The following is a 17165-nucleotide window of genomic DNA, read 5'->3' on the forward strand; positions in this document are numbered from 1 at the left end:
CCCTGGAAAAGTTTATTTTACATTCACGTGGCTCTCCGCTGCGTATTACGTCGTTTCGCGCGAGAAAAGCGTGCGTGTCGCGATAGCGAGCGGATACTTGAATACGCAAGAAAGAATCTTACCTGGCTGACATTCCCCGACTATTTTTATGCTGGCCACGTTCTCTGTTTCTAAGAAAGGTAGCAATAACGGTCGATTTAATAACATATCTTGCGCGCAAGGTTTCGCCATGCAATCGATGATAACACGTTACGCCGACTTATCCGCAGCGACATTTAATTGATTCGTTTATCTAATTATTCTAAGCACGCCTTGAATGAATAATGCCGGCGCTAGTCGTTTGATTGGATACCGCGTGCCCGGTTTTCTCAGACTGTTATCGGCGCTACGCCATCAGAATGTGTATAATTTAGCCGCGAAGGTTTGAAATAATTAACAAGATAAAGGACGGAGTCGTAAGTACGTAAACAGCTATTAAAAGATAAGAAATAAGAGACGTGCCAAAACATATTCGTTTTATCGAATTATATAGACACTCAAGTTTATTACTTCACACATCTTAGAAAAGAGTCTTCTTAATCTACACAGGAATTACATCTCTCGGATTAATCGTACGATAGGTGGGGTACGAATCACCTAATTAAAGTGCTGCTTACAACCATTCTCGATCGATCGGCTCGCGGTAAGCGCATTTTGAAGTCCGCTCGCGTGGGAGTGGAAAGGCGCCGTCTGGTTCCCCCATGAATCGCTTTTGTTCCACGTGCATGCTTTACCCCGCTGCTTCACCCTTCGACCGACGTGGGCTCCTACGTTGGCGTGGGTTGACAATGAGGAGAAACGTTAACGACACGCGGCGACGCAAACTCGTCTGATAATATGGTCCCCGCAGCCAGTTCCTCGCCATTCTCGATTTTGCGGGAAAACAAACTTTCGGCCTGTATCGTGCAATAACGTATTTTCTGATTCGCCAGAATTCAACGCGCTACATGGATACTTTGTGTGAGGGTAAAAAAATTAGAAATTTAATTAATCCGCACTCGGAATATATTATATGTTCGTGAAAGAATATACGTTGGAGAAAGATTCGTGTTTTCAAAACTGTTCTCTTCTCTTGGCAAGAATGCCGTTTGATAAAATCAGAATGTTTCGTGCATTTTCCGTTTACACGTGTCATGTAACGTATCAACCACTAACGCTAAACGTCACAAACACTTGGTTCCTTGTTACTTCACTTGAGTCGCTGCATAAGCTGAGGGTGACACAATCGTGTGTGTAAACTGTAAATCATTATTACTGGCACGTGGTGCATCCATGAAAGAGAGAAAAGGGAAGTTGGGAGATTCTTCTAATAACGATGGGCACTTCTTCAGCGTCGCTCGCCGACCCTGAAGAACGTGCTTGGACGACGCGAAGCACAGGTACTTCGAGCCTTAACGGCTTCGGGAACCGGCCGTCCGGTAAATTTCTTTGCCGGTGCACCCCATTTACGGACCTGGCGAGATAGTGTGCAATGCCAATTTATTAGTAGTGCCCCTTAGCCTCGGTCAAGAACGGGGGTCCCACGTTGATCCCGCGCTGCACCCATAAAGGGGTGCCTGGGCTCCTTACTTCGTGAGAATCTCCGCGACGACGAGCCGGCCGGCCGGCAATTTTTGTTCTCTATACTGTGGCGACTCTTTGTTCGTTGCTGAATTTATAGCGCGCGTTAACCGCCCATAAGCTTCCTCGCTACTATACCTTTCTTGATACATCATACAATATGTTAACTTGAACCTACTATTATCAAGATACTTCTCCTGTGACAAATTGAAATGATTTCTGATGTGAGAAGGATATAATCAAGACACTGTGCTCTGGTGGAGATGAAGGAAAATTTCAATTGCGTTTGTCGGAGTCACGAAGTCAGGTGTTATTAGATAAAACCGCCGATAAATCACCGGCGATCGAGACTTTCACATCAGCGTGGCCGCGCGTTCTCCATCCTTTACACGATCGATCGCGATATCCCGAATCATTCCGCGCTCATTATCACCGTTCGTACAAATGACGATGTGCGCTCATTGTTGCTGGCGAGCGTGAAACTGTAAAACACGGTTGTTAAGCACAGCATTGCTCGTGAGAGCGAATATTACTGGCGGATGTGTCGCGCCTTCTTTGAGATCCTATCGAGGATAGGAACTACGAGACACGAGAGATCTGTTCACGATACTGCTCTCCAGTTTCTTCTGCCGCCGTTTCTGCACCTCAGCGAGTTCCTCACGGCTTTCCGCTTGATGATTCTGCTCCTTTTTATCCGGATTAACTAGACTGGTTAATAACTTTGATAAACGCGTAGCAACTTTTGCTAGAGACACATTCTATAACAAACAGTTTAAATTAATAGAAAATTTCGAATTGGATTTTCGTGATATAACAAAGACTGACGTTGGAGATGTCATTAAAAAAGAACATTGATAATTTGATCTGTTATTACATTTTTTTTCATTAACGTGTCGTAGAGTCATTTCTGTCGTGCAGTGCTAATACCAAGCATGTCCTTACAAGGATATGGATGTGTTTAAGCTTGAAAGAGAGAGAAGAAATGGACGGTTCTAGCCGTGGGAGCGGTTCTCTGGATCTCTCTCTTGCGTCTTGTGACGTGCACGTGGTCTACAAGAATTCTCCGCCGACTGCTCGCCATGGCGATCACGGAGGCAAAACACAATCGTGCTCCTTGGATGCCGAGCGCGAGATCGAGCGCGACTCTCGTACCGACCACTTTTCATTTTCGCGGAAGAAATGGCGCTGCTGCACCTAAAATGGCAGGTTGGACACGTTGCCAGTTTCTACAGTGATTTCATGGGAAAGGATACAGGACAGCGCGACACTGTGATTCGATTTAACAGCGAACTGGATGAGGCATCAGTGAAAAGTCATCGCCATCCTTCGCCGCATCACTGCGAAGTTCTCGGAATCTCGCATTTACATAATTGGGCAATTTATTCTGATAGAAGAGCTCTTCGTGGATGAAATATTTGTGCACGAAAATATGGAGTACGAGCGACTGCGTTGGGAGCAATCATTATCGAATTACGCGAATGCGAAACTTGGAGATTACTTATTGCCGCACTTGCACACTTGCAATCGCCAGCTGCAAGCGAGACCGGAGTCTCGGTAATAATTATAGCGTGATCGCGTTGACGTCTACGCCATTGATATATTGGAAGGTCGCGGCAGGGTACGTCAAGTACGGCTCTTGATGTTTCTTCGTGCAAGGCTATCCGATCCCGCGTGGTATTTACACGCGTCGACTCCACTGAACAAACGTGCCCCTTGAACCAAGTAGTCCATTCTAGAACACCTTGTTAACAGGATCCTTGGGATATCGACGTGCTTTCACGCGATAACGTGAGCCATCCTGCGGCACGCGATAGCGGTCACTCCAGATAAAAGAAGGAACAAGATAAAGTAGCGATTACAAGTTTCGTCGTGTCTTTTCAGAAACTATATTTTCCTCAAACATGCAGTAATCATATATCTATTATCAATTTTTCATTTTTGTCAACTGTGTCATGTTTCAAGCGATGCCAGAAGAAGCGACTTGAGTATGTAAAGGCGGGGCTGTAAACGGGCATCGTACAGCGGCACTCGTGTCTCCAGATCTGACTTCTGGTTCCCATTTATTTTCCTTTAATAGCGGTGCTCGACAACGTGCGTTTCGTCGAGCGCACACGCGGTTGTCCGCTTCATCCTTCGTCGATAATTCTGTCGTGTGTTGGCGATAAACTCTGGATCTGTTCGTGTGCACCGTGTGTAGATACCCAACACCCTCGAAATGGCCGGGAGGGACAACCTTGAGCCAGTAATGCATTTACTTACGACCTACCCCATACAACGCGAGGCACGCGATGCCGATGGCTCGACTGGAAGCTGGAGGAGCATGTGCGGCCAACGTAAATATTTAGCCGGTAAAAGACTGCCAGCCTCGGGAGGAGACAGAGCCTCGTAATGCTTTCCCTTTTCCCTTGCTCCTGTCATAGCAACGTTGATGCGCAAATATATCCTCATGCGGCTTCGACACCGTTGCACGTTTGCACGCACCGCACCGTTGAAACCGACTGATCACAATCCCCGTTAACGCCGCCTGTCAATACGGGACCGTACATTTAGTGACGTTTATTTGATTTGCAAATAATCACACCAGAATAGATCGGAATGCACAGCTTCACAATGCAGCAGTGCACAAGAAAGATCAATTAAATCGAAGAACACAGGCCAGACCTTGCGTCTCATGACGATCGCCAATCGCAGACTTGGGATTCGCACGAAGATTGGAATGGAAAGTGAGCATCTCAGGTACTCATCCTTGTAGGGAGCGGATGTACAGAGCCCAGAGAGAAAAGGCATTGATCACTTATCGCCAATACGTTATCGCCGATGTAACGATTCTCTGATGCCCGAGGGGTAGAGGCCGCGATTCCAGACTGGTGCACGATCCGCACACACGCGCGCCTGCGTTCTCTACGAGGTAAAAGGGCCGCATAATTGAAGTCGGCTTCTCCACGGGCTCGAATCGGTCGTTCCCGACGAAGTCCTTAGAAGGAAATGGAGCCGGTATCGCGGACATGCGATCTGTCTTTATGGTCCGAAAGTGGGCGTCGGTTCGGCCTCACAATGCCGGCGTAACGACGACACAACGAGGACAACGACAGCGACAACGGCAACGACAAAGACGCGGCCCGGCCGCAGGATGAAGGACTCCCGTCTTGTTAGACCTCGGAGATGCATGCGACTGCACATCCCCTGCGACTCGCGAGACTTTTGCAGACGTTTGATGTCTTGATTAACGTGCGGAGAAAAATGTTAATTTCGTGGCGAAACGAGAGACGATAATTGAACGTTGTTCCATCGAAAGAGATTCGAACCGATTATGATAATTATTTGCTTGACTTCCATGTTTCTTTTTGTTCAATGCGTGCGTGAATAACGTGGCCGATTAAATCGGTGCACCGGTGAATACCGAAAAGCGAAAGTACATGACGATGTGTATCTAAAACTGCACAAAAATGGTGCAGACCGTGCAGAAAGAAGTATTTATCTGATATCAGGTAACATCCATGCGTTACATGAAGATAATAATATACGATACACGCGCGGTATCATTCACGTGCCTAGTACTCAACGAAGCGTCCTGTAATGCAACACTCTCTCGCCTACGAGAATGGAATAACTCGCGCCAACATGCCACGTTTACGATTTGTTACGCCAAGTCGTGCCTGAAAAATCACATTTACGCCATTTACGTCCGGCAGCGCCGGCGGATCTGTAATTCGCGACGTTGCAGCGTGTACCTACCTCTCCGTACGCATAAAATATCCGACTATCGATTTACAGGCAATTTCACCGAATGAACAATGAGAAGAAAATAACAAGGCAAAAGAAGGCGGCTGAAATGAAGTAGCGGCTGCTTTCCATCGCTCGCAATCAGCTGCGTGTAAAATCGTGATTTACCCATTCTACGTGACAATCACCATAGATCGTCCATGCGTGGACGTCTAACGGAGGTTTCGATATCCGGTCTATGAGGGGAGCACGATCATTTTCCCCGGGGCGAGACCGATCGAGAGGAAACGGCAGATTAACGCCGTAACGGCGCGCGTAATTATGGCGATATTGTGCTGTCCTGTCGCGTTGGGGCGCGACGGAGAAACGGGCATCAAGTAGCCCTGCACGATCCGCGGCTGCACAGAATTAATTATCCGTCGCGGGATCCCGGTCTCGGCGGGGTTTCCAGTGAACCCCGGGGGATCTGCGGATCTCTGGATTCCCGCCATTGACCCTGCGATTTTTATCTTGATATTGCAAGAGTCGCAGCGCAAAGAGTCGCGAGTGTGGAGAGAATCTGGGCTTGGTTTCTCTGGAATTTTCAGAATCTCCAAATTTCCAGTTGCGTTTGACGGGATAATGTTACTGACTGTCGTATTGATGTTTGTAATAATATTTTCTTCAAGCGGTTGATTGATTGCAAGTAGTAATTTTGAACAATTTTGTCGGCTCATTTTACTGATACGTGTGCGCTTTATGTGCAGGTCTATCAAGTGGAGTACGTGATAGTGAAGGCCGCGAACTCGCCGAGACCCGCGGCCTGGATCCTGGAAAAGTCCTTGGACGGCAAGATCTACCAGCCATGGCAGTATTACGCTCCGAGTGATGATGAATGCTGGACGAGATATTCGGTACCGCCCGTCGCGGGTAAACCCGTTTACATCAGCGACAACGATGTCATATGCACCAGTCAGTACTCGAGACAAACCCCCATGGAGAACGGCGAAGTAAGTGCGCGTCCTTTGCTCTTTAAAGCTCGAGAAATGTGGTCGACTATCCTATATCAGCTACTTTCTTTTATCTACAATATTTATTTTACTAGTAGAACACAGGCGCGCGCTATTTTATTTTTCAATATTAATAATGTTTTCGAATAATAATATCTTAAATAATCCTTTAGATTGCCAGAATAAATGAAAAAGTTCTAGCCATTAAAATTTTTTCTTTTTCCAAGGAGTTCTGTGCTATTTATACTGTTATTTGGCATATTGCGAAGAGGTCTCGACGATTGAAAATCCTTTAGATTTAGAAATGAAAAAGTTCTAGCCATTAAAATTTTTTTTTCCGAGGAGTTCTGTGCTATTTATATTGTTATGTGGCATATTGCCTAGAGTTCTCGATGATTTAAAATTCGTTAAATCAATAAATGAAACATTTCTAGCCATTAAAATTTTTTTCTTTTCCGAGGAGTTCTGTACTATTTATATTGTTATTTGGCATATTGCCTAGAGTTCTGGATTATTTTAAATTCGTTAAAACAATAAATAAAAAAGTTCTAACCATTAATAGTTTTTTCTTTTTCCAAAGAGTTCTGTGCTATTTAACAAGCCAGGTTTGGTCAAGAATAAAGGAATTTGGTTAATAATATCTTATATCTATTATTTATTATATGCTAATTATCACACTCCACCAAATTGTTATCCTCCACGCGAAGACAGCCGCGCGATGGTAATCTAATAAATAAATTAATAAATTTGATTTAACACGGCTTTTTTAAGAGTGGAAAATTGGTTGGCGGCTGTTACACTTCTTTTAAAAAATAGCAATACCTCGTACTATTAATACATTTTATGTTAATGAATCTTTTGTGTTAAGAGAGATGTAATTAGGATAATCGTAAATGTCAACCGAGCGCTTAAACAAACGACGTAAAGTTATTATTAGTCCTTACATCGCGTTCGCTAACCGTAATTCTCTCCGTCGTTAAGCCGGTTAACAGCGCGCAGAAGCAGGAAACGGCGAGAAAAGAATTATGCAACTGATACCATTAAAAAATTCACGAGCACCATTACCGGCCAAATATGCTGCTGGCATTAGCAAATAACACAACGTATTCATTGCGGCGTCGAGTTGTTGCACAAGCGCTGAAAACGCGGATAATTAGCCCACGCTAAAAACACGTCCGGGACGTATTTTTTCGCGCGAGCCCTTTAACTGGCAACCATAAACTTCCATAGCGATCTATCGCCGCCAACGATCATGCATGCAAATGTCAGGTTGCCGATCGGCGCACCGTAATATTTGATCGGCGAAGATGGAAAAATTACGTCGTTACTCATTCAGTAAAACTAAATGATGAATTAATTTTATATAAATTCGATTTAAAGAAAATATAAATTTTGTATAAATCGAAAGGTGTTTTAGAAAATAGTTATCTTCTACGCCTGTCTTTTATTCCGCGCTTATAATTTATTACTTTTCCGGGAAGCTTCTTACGAAAGGGTTTAATATTAATGACATTATGCTAATTAGGCGCATGATGCAACGAAGTGCGGTGTATTTTTCGCAGGGCGCAGCATTCCGCCAAGAGCACGACAAGCGTGTCATTTACCAATGATCCTTGCGAAAATCATCATGGTCGCACTGGTCGGCGTCGTTAATTATCGTTGGTTTTATGCCATCGCGCGTGTAGAATTACGCGATTGGATGATTAGCGGGCACGGGCTTTGCGAAGTTGCCGGTCAACTTGCTTCCGGTAGGTCCCGTTTTCCCGCCCCACTTACTTTCTCGCGTTTTTACCCTTTTTTTCGCAAGTGCTCGTATTCATGCGAGTCTTCGAAGGATGCTTCCACCAGGCCAGAGAGTAAAAAGTGATCATCGCATGGCGTGGATTGGTCCCCGAGGAAGGGATCGTCTCTTTCTCGTGACGGTGGCATCCCTTCTTGCGAAACGACGACGGCGGGTGCAACGAGCTCGCTGCACGTCGAGAGATTCCTCCTTTTGCCGTCGATTCTCCTTTCCTCCTTCCCGCGTGACCAGCTCGCGTGCAGAAGCGTAAAACTGCCAGACTTCCCTCCCATGGAAGGTGCGTACGCGATACTCCCTTATACGGCCAGGTAGCGCCATACATGGCCGGAATGTAGGGATCGCCGTTTTTGTATCATCGATTCCCCGTCTGGCCGTTTCTCTCTTTCGTTTCTTCCCTTTTTCCCTCACCGCGATTCCGACTCGCACGAAACCGATCGCACGTGCTCGCGAGCTACCGAGAATTCAGAGCGATCAGGCAGTTACCTGCTGCTTGATTAACCCCTTCGACTTTGGTACAATTACACTTACTAAAAAGATCAGCCTAGACCCGACAGAGAGTTGTCTAAGAATAGGACATTGCCAGTAAAACGAAAGGATTGAAAGGAAACTCGTATTTTGTGCGTGATAAAATGCGCGAATTGCACTTGTGAAGATATTTTGTGTTTTTTTTTTAGAAGATGTATAATTTTGTAATCATTATGCAGTGAAAGATCAAAAGTGAAAAATGCAAAAAGGCGACGGAAGAAAGTCGATGCACATATAAATAACTTTGTTGAAAGCCTGAACAAATAATTGAAAACGAGATTCAGTAATCAAAGGAAGATTGCGAGGTATCCTAAATACAAGCGATTGTCCCTTATTAGGTACCGCGTGTCCTCCATTTACGGAACTCGCTGTCCCCTTCACGGTATGCCGTGCCATTCGCGGATGATTTACTTCTTTGCCCACGTCTCTGGAATTTAATAGTCCCCGTTTGCGGACGCTAATTGACCGTTGCTGATTGTTCAACAGCCGCAAAGTTACGGATGTCACATCTGATTTCAGCTGATCTCATTAACATCCATTTCTCACTATCACGATCCAGCTGACAGCCAGCTTTAATCGAGTATTTACCTCTCTTCAAATTTACAACAAAAATATAAATTCCTTTGTCGAGAATATATCTGTAAGAACGTAACGACCGCACTTCTCGAGAAGATCTATTCTACTTTGTACCTCATTTGAACCACCTGGCGAGAGATTGTTGGGACTAACAGGAATCTTAATTGTTTACATGAAAGATCCACACGCACCTGGTGAACGGTCGGCCCGGGGCCCTGAACCACAGCACGACTCTGCAGGAATTCACCCAGGCCAGATACGTACAGCTCCGTCTTCAGGGTCTTCGGCGTGGCGGCGAGGCTTTCGCCGACAAGAGACGTGCCTTTTATTCGATAAAGGAAATTAACATCGGGGGACGGTGCTTGTGCTCGGGACACGCGGCTCGATGTCGACACAGCGTTCACCACGGGGTAAGTGTTATATAATACAAACAAACTGTCACGGCGGTGCACCAAATTGCACAGTAATAATACGGTATTGTAATACACAGTGTAATACATTCGCGGGAATCAATTTGCGGTGAAATGCGGAATTCGTCTCTCGAGACGAACATTCGTGGAAGGTTTGCGACGACGGGACTTCCGTGGCGCCGAAAATTGCTCGGAAGCGGACGTCCCGGGCCGCTCGGAAAATAAATCCGTCGAAAGTGCCATAAACTTGTCAGACCTTTGTCCGCCGACACTGCTAATGGCAGGATCGGCTTCCTGCTCTTGGAGTTGCCGTTACCAGCTACAAAGCCGCAGAAACCGTCGGGAATTAAGGCCCCGCCGTGATCGCGCGCGGAGCGGCCGCTTTCGGGGGTGTCGTTGCTTTTTTTTCTTTTCTTCATCACTTCAACGTTGCGGTTTCTAGGGTACGGAGTTCGGAGTCCCCCGCAGGAATCTCGAGATTGAAGACAGGACGATGAATCACGATTAGAAGACCATGAGAATTGCCGGCTCGCACAAAGAAACAGTCCAAATTATGTTTGTTACTTCATAATTATTCTAGGCACCGTCGAAACCAAGATTCGTGCTCATTCGCGCCGTATATTACTGTGAAAATCGATCTTATCTGCGGTAATAAACCTTTTATCTCAGCACAATGCTGATTAATGCTATTATTACGCGTGCTACGCCAAATGCGTGGCACGAATACGGGTCAATAGCGCTGCTCGCAGCGCGGACTAAATTTACGGGACGGAGTGAAAATGCAAACGCTATGTTTGATCCCGGAGGGGGTGACTCACGTTTAATTACGGACGCCGGTGCTGCAGTTTCTCAGACGGCACAATACGGCCAGCGGGAAAGACAATAGTCGACGCGAGTGATTAATTACTCTCCCCCGTGACATATTTCCCCGCTTCGTAGCTGGGATCTCTCCCTCCGCGAGAGCACGACTACAAAAGCACGAATCTCGCTGCATGCCGTTACAATCCAAGAATGGAGACACTCGCGTGCTTCATGCGCACAATCTGCTTTAACAGACAGTAATAGTTCATCGCGTCCCTTAACAAGTACCGACTCTGTCACTGAGAATTGCGAAATTCCGCCTCGAGCAGTACTCGATTACGATTGCCTTATTCTTCGGAAGTGCAAACTCGAAAAAAATCCTCAGCTCGTGCATGACGATTGTTGTCCATCAAACGCGCCTAACATTTTTGCGTTGAAGAGAAATGCAGCGCGTTATTTCGCCCGATTTGACGTGGAACAGAAAGTGAAATCGCATTTGACAGATCTCGGTGGTGAGCAAGAGTGTTACTATGCTACGGTGTTCGCCCCTTTTGTATCGTTGCCAATGCACTCGATATTCCAAGAATCCGACAAGCGTTTCGTGCGATCGCGGCCGCGTAATACGATAATGCGTCAGAGCGTCCGTCGTGTCATTCATGAGATGCAGCCTCGCGTTTCGCAGCATTCCGTATCGTCGTGGAGTGGCCATTGACCTTTGCGTAGTATTTGCGCTCGCTCGGAATTTTCACGGCGCTCGTTCATCTAATACGAGTCACGTAGACCGTCCATTCAGCGTGCGCTCGTTGTTATGAATCAAAACGAGAGGAAAGTGCAACGGCAAATACTGTTAGACGCGAAAAACGCTTGGCTCGCGCGCCATAGACGAGGGACGAGGGTTGACGAGCCTGTATTTGTGGCTCTTGCTGATGGACGGATGAAAACACTGCGAGGCATTGTGTCGCTATCGCTGCTGTGCAAAGTGTTACGGATGGCTGACATCACTTTCGCGATAATCCGCAGTACAACTAATTAATTGATCTTTCGCGAATCTCCCTGAAAATTCTGCGAGACTGAATAAAAGTCGAGTTAATTAACTTGATTTGTAGAGCCTTTAGATTAATATATCGTGACATTCTTAGTTTACTACAACCATTGAACAGTTCGCTGGTCGCGAACTCTTCAAGTTTCGCGATCTTACGACAATTATTGTTGCATCCTCGAGACGACAAAGGGGGACGCTCTCGTAAACCGAATGTATAACGCAACGGGAAGTCTGCAGCCGGCGATGTAGTTATCCGTGATTATACGCATATCGTTTACACACTCGGACAAGAGAGAGAGAGAGAGTAACTATGAAACTCTGAGTTTACGACTCCGCGGTGCAATTACATTCGGACAGTTTCTAATGTTACCGAATGTTACCGCGGACGTTGCCACGAACGCTTCTCTCGAAGGTGAGCGGAATCGTGCAAAGACGCTGCTGCACATCCGTCAAGCGGTTGCTCAGATATTGTTCTAGCTGCAGTAAGATCACGCGCGACTTAGTATTATAGATACGTGCAATTTGAGAACACGGGCATTTTCGTGGCATCTGATAAGGGTGCATTTTGTGTTATCCCTCAGCATCAGGAATGCGAGTGCGAGCGCCACACGTGCGGCGAAAGATGCGAAAAATGCTGCCCCATGTACAATCAGATTCCATGGAAGCCTGGCACAGCTGGCAAGGGCTTTCACTGCGAGAAGTGCAACTGCAACGGGCATGCAACGTCTTGCATATACGACCAGGAAGTGGCCGAGAAGAGAATGTCCATGGATATCCGTGGGAAATATCGAGGCGGTGGCGTATGCGTCAATTGCACGGTAAGACGATAAGAAAAAAAGAAAGCAAACCGAGACGAAATGTGAGTGGAGAACGAATTGCACACGTTCTCCACTGCATTAATTTCCGAATTGATGTATCTCGCGTGTATCTAGCGTTGTTCTCGGCGATAATGATTGCTTGCAAATTCCATCAGGAGCACACGACCGGTATTAACTGCGAGAAATGCGAGGTCGGCTACTACAGGCCCAATGGTGTCACGCCCGATTCACCGGAACCATGTCTTCCCTGCAACTGCAACGTACATGGGAGTACGGGCTACTGCACGCCCGACGATTCCTTCACGCGTATGGGAAAGGTAGGAGTCTCTCATATACACGATAAAATCTTTTTAATAACTAAAACGGTTCCTGTGAAACGATAGCTTCACCCGATTGACGTAAATCTATGGTAAAGTTGCTCTCGCGAGATCGCAGAGCGTAATCGCACGATAATGGCTTGCGCGGGCGTGATTTACGCGCCGATTATCCCGTTCGATCGCTCTGATGATCTCGATCCAGCGAGGCGACCGTTCTCACGACCGAGCTTGATCGTTCCAAACACTTTGCTTCAGGTAGCAGGTGCCTGTGAGTGCAAGCCGGGATACTCGGGATACAAGTGCGACCAGTGTGCCGCCGGTTACCGGCAATTTCCCGATTGCATGCCGTGTCCTTGCGATTCCCGCGGGATTCTGCCGTCTCACGACTGCGAGGGAGATTGCTTGTGCAAAGCGAACGTCATCGGGGACTTCTGCAACCGGTGCAAGCCGGGATACTTTGCGCTCACGAAGGATAATCTCGACGGGTGCTTGCCCTGCTATTGCTTTGATACCACGGATCGCTGCACCAGTGCAAGATTGTCGTACAGCATGGTGAGTTCTTTAATCAAGAAGGAGTCTTTAACGTAATAATTTTGTTAAAATTTAGAGAGTTTAATAATATCAAAATCGCAATTTTGTCTTGTTAATATTCTTCAATTTCGAATTTATTTTTGAATTCTAAACTTTGAAAAAGAGGCGAGAGAATCTAAGTTGAATATAGAATTGATTATAGTATGCGCATCGAGAGAAAGAATTGAATCTTTAATTGAAAAAATGGAATTGACCATGAGACTAATGATTAACTTGTACAAGTCAGGCGTATGGTAATTTGTTACTTATTGAGACATTTCGAGTTAATGGAAGCCGTTCAGTCGCGAGTACTCTATGTATATCGGCGAAGATTTATCCTCATTTCTGAGGGAAAACCTCGTTTGTCAAGGCGAGATCAGGTTGACAGGTATAACATCTAGAACGATTAGGACGTTGACGTTCCCCTGAACGGCGAACATGCCGTTCGTTCCGGAGCGTTAATCTTGGGCAACGTTCTCGTCGCGCGATAAATTGAATAAAGGGACAATTATCGTTTATTGGTCCCGTGCCGATAAATTGCAAGCCAGCAATTATGCTGACGGTAATGGCGTCGAACTGGAACGAGCAAAAACGCAAACTATGCTGTAATAAGTAATACGCATAAGACCTCTTGACGCGTACGATCTGCCGAGAAACACGCCGAGGGAATTCATTAAAATATAACTTTTATTACTGGAATTCCATGAATGTCATCTATTATTTTAAATAAATATCTCTACATAATTATCAGCGATCTCTCATCACGTTCGCACAATTCTTACGCTATTTAAAAATCACGAAACTTCGTAGCTTAGTAAAAAGAAGGCAAGATAAAGCAAAACGATCCTCCGCGCTGAAATAACGGAAGATAAGCCGTGCGATTCGCTTTTTCCTCAGATTTCTACGCTGGAGAACTGGTTGGTGACCGACATGAACGCGTCTCGAGCAGTCGCTCCCACCTTGGACGTGGACAACGGATGGTTAACCGTGGCGGCGTTCGAGGTCGAGTACGACAGCCCTTTCTGGCTGGCGCCACAGATCTACACGGGGAATCGCGTATCCTCGTACGGCAGCAACCTCACGTACTCCGTTACGTGGGTCGTCATGCGAGGCGACACTAGTGGTAAACCGACCACGGAGCCCAACATCATCCTCGTTGTAAATATCCCTTCTCGCATCTCTCCCGCACGTTAATCCAGACCCTAACTGCATGATCGTGTGGCCCGAACGTTGTGGACGTCATTTTTGCTTCTTTCGTATCCCGTTACGCTAATTTGTTCAATTTTATTGTTTGTGTGTATAATATATTTGCCACGTGTATCCCTGTAGCAGTTAGAAACTGGACGATAAAGCTATATGTAACAATTATGTGAATTACTTGAAGGGTAACAATGGGATGCGCATAGCGTACGGCGAGGAGCAATACAGTGGTCAAGAAGCTGAGATCACGGTGCCCCTGCGAGAACACGGCTGGTATCATGTACGAGGTGACATTCAAGACATCCCGACGAGATTGAGGAGAACCGAGTTTCGCGGCGATCCTGTAACGCGGACGCAAATGATGCGCGTCCTCGCCGATCTCAAGTATCTGATGATAAGGGCGCAATATCATTCGGAGCAAATAGAAGGAAGGTACGTAGTATGAATCAAATGCTGTTTCTGTCAAATTCTCTAAATGTGCAAATTCTGAATTTTTCCTAAACGTTAAAATCTAAATTCTATTTTTTTTAGTCTTCAATCCGCTATTCTGGTGGTAGGCGAGATATCGCCGGATGGCGAAACCGATGGTCTAGTCGAAATGTGCGAGTGTCCCGAGGGATACACAGGATTATCCTGCGAGAAATGCGCTTGGGGATACGTGAAAGCAACTACCAATGGTTCGGATCATCAGGACCATCACGTGTGCGTGAAATGCGACTGCAACGGCCACGCGGGCTCTTGCGATCTCCTGATGGGTGAATGTACGGTAAGTCTTTTTTAATGAATGAAATCCAAGTGACTATATAACAAAAAAACAGGAAAATATGTTTTCTTGATGAAAAAAATTATTTTAATAAAAATATATGATGTAACATGGATAAAATGTGTAAGGAGGAGAAAATTCTCCAGTGTGCAACTGGCTTCAACGCGGACATGAACCTTGAGAGATCTTAGTGCTCGCTGTGGTCTGATCTTCGGCCGGTACAGCAGAGTACTTAAAGTAACTGAACTCCATTGATCATGGATCCATAGATCCTGAGATCTATCGATCGCGAATTGTTTTACCGATCCAGCAAATCCAACGAAAATCCTTCATCGTTAAAACAGTCGCTTTCCATAGATAGCTATAGTAATTAGTTTTCTACCACAAGTTAATATATTTAAATTCAATTTAATATTATTTTCAAGTCAATTATTTTTCGACATAATTCAATCAGCATGAGCCTAAAAATTCCACAAGTTTACAATTTAAATTTTAATTTGCGAATCACTTGCATTTCAGATATGCGAACATCACACGGTAGGTCCAAAATGCGACCGTTGCGCTGCAGGATATTACGGTATCGCAACGAGGGGTACGAAGGAAGACTGTAAAAAATGCGCTTGTCCACTTTCTATCGATTCCAACAATTTTAGCCCGAGTTGCCAGCTTGACGATCCCACCGACATTAATAGCGAATACATATGCACGCAATGTCCCGAGGGTTACACCGGCGATCATTGCGAGAGGTGAGCAAAAATCTGTTAACACTCAATACAAATTTTTTACAAGGTTTTTTATTCATGGCATATAATCGGAAGTACAATTAGCTTTAATTAAATTACTGTAGATACATCAATCATTTACGCTTTTCTTTTTTCGCAATTGTAACTCTAAGAAAGTGCATAATCTTATAAAAAAAAACCTTGTATCGCAAAACGAGTACATATCTAATATCGCGTGATAAGAGTATCTTATTGTATCGTGTCTAAATATGATTATAATGATTACGCGCAATATAATCATATTTTTTTAACGTACAATTGATTAATGCCTAATTAAATTAATAAGTTACTGACTCTAAAATCGAATCATAAAGTTTTAATTTCGATCTCGATCAAAAGTTGTGATACAGGCTTCTATGGTAATCCTCTGGTACCCGGTGGCACTTGCCAGCGATGCCCTTGCAACGGTGGCGCCTGCGATCAGGAGACGGGTCGCTGTTTGGAGTGCCGCGGCAATACCGAAGGCTGGAAATGCGACCGATGCAAGGAAGCGCACTTTGGAAATCCTCTAGAACAGGATTGCATGCGTAAGTAAAAGCAGATACAACGTTCGAAATCTTGCAACGTTTGTATTAAGTTCAAACATTACAAGAACGAATCATAACATAACGAATCGTAACAAACATTGTTAGAAATTTTCTAACAATTTTCGAACAATTAAAAAGTTGTTAGAAATTCCGGTATTGGATTCCACATTTTTACTATTAAAATTAGAGCAGTCTGTGATCGGTGCATGATGGAATTACAGGCATGTTAGAAGCGTAAGAACCGTTTGTTACATTTCAGCATGCAACTGCTCTCCTCACGGCAGCAATTCGGTCCATTGCGATCAAACGACCGGTCAGTGTCCCTGCGGGGCTTTGTTTACCGGTCGTGACTGTTCCTCCTGCATCGAGGGCTACGGAAACGTGACCGCGGGTTGCCGGGAATGCGACTGCGACGTGGGTGCCCTCGACGGACTCTGCGATCCTGTAAGCGGCTTGTGCAGGTGCACACCGGGTGTCGTCGGCTTCCGTTGCGACCGCTGCGACGTGGAGCACTACGGCTTGTCGGCGGACGGCTGCAAAGGTAAGTACAATCGCGTCTCGGCATGCTTTCTTTAGATTCTATTATCGGGCCGTGACACTCGAAACTCTTTCGTCACGATACAAAGTAAGCTCGTCACACTTTGCTGTCGTAATTAATTCCGAGAGATTCTCACGTCTAAGAAACAATTGGAAAATAATATGATAAATTTTACCGCCGATAT

At 45.5% G+C, this 17165-nt stretch overlaps 1 protein-coding gene across 1 annotated transcript in view; it reads left to right on the top strand.

Moving 5' to 3' along the window:
- The window catches only part of LOC105276484 (laminin subunit alpha-1), a 123284-nt gene that overhangs the window by 33439 nt on the left and 72680 nt on the right, over nucleotides 1–17165 (top strand). The window contains exons 3-13 of the mRNA XM_011334127.3: nucleotides 6069–6311; nucleotides 9393–9623; nucleotides 12048–12284; nucleotides 12440–12601; nucleotides 12857–13153; nucleotides 14069–14329; nucleotides 14556–14803; nucleotides 14903–15137; nucleotides 15654–15880; nucleotides 16256–16443; nucleotides 16703–16984. Of these exons, the coding sequence (XP_011332429.1) occupies nucleotides 6069–6311; nucleotides 9393–9623; nucleotides 12048–12284; nucleotides 12440–12601; nucleotides 12857–13153; nucleotides 14069–14329; nucleotides 14556–14803; nucleotides 14903–15137; nucleotides 15654–15880; nucleotides 16256–16443; nucleotides 16703–16984 (2611 nt within the window). The remainder of the gene's footprint in view (nucleotides 1–6068; nucleotides 6312–9392; nucleotides 9624–12047; nucleotides 12285–12439; nucleotides 12602–12856; nucleotides 13154–14068; nucleotides 14330–14555; nucleotides 14804–14902; nucleotides 15138–15653; nucleotides 15881–16255; nucleotides 16444–16702; nucleotides 16985–17165) is intronic.

This window comes from Ooceraea biroi, chromosome 6 (genome assembly GCF_003672135.1).
Source record: "Ooceraea biroi isolate clonal line C1 chromosome 6, Obir_v5.4, whole genome shotgun sequence".
In the NCBI taxonomy this organism is placed as follows: domain Eukaryota; kingdom Metazoa; phylum Arthropoda; class Insecta; order Hymenoptera; family Formicidae; genus Ooceraea; species Ooceraea biroi.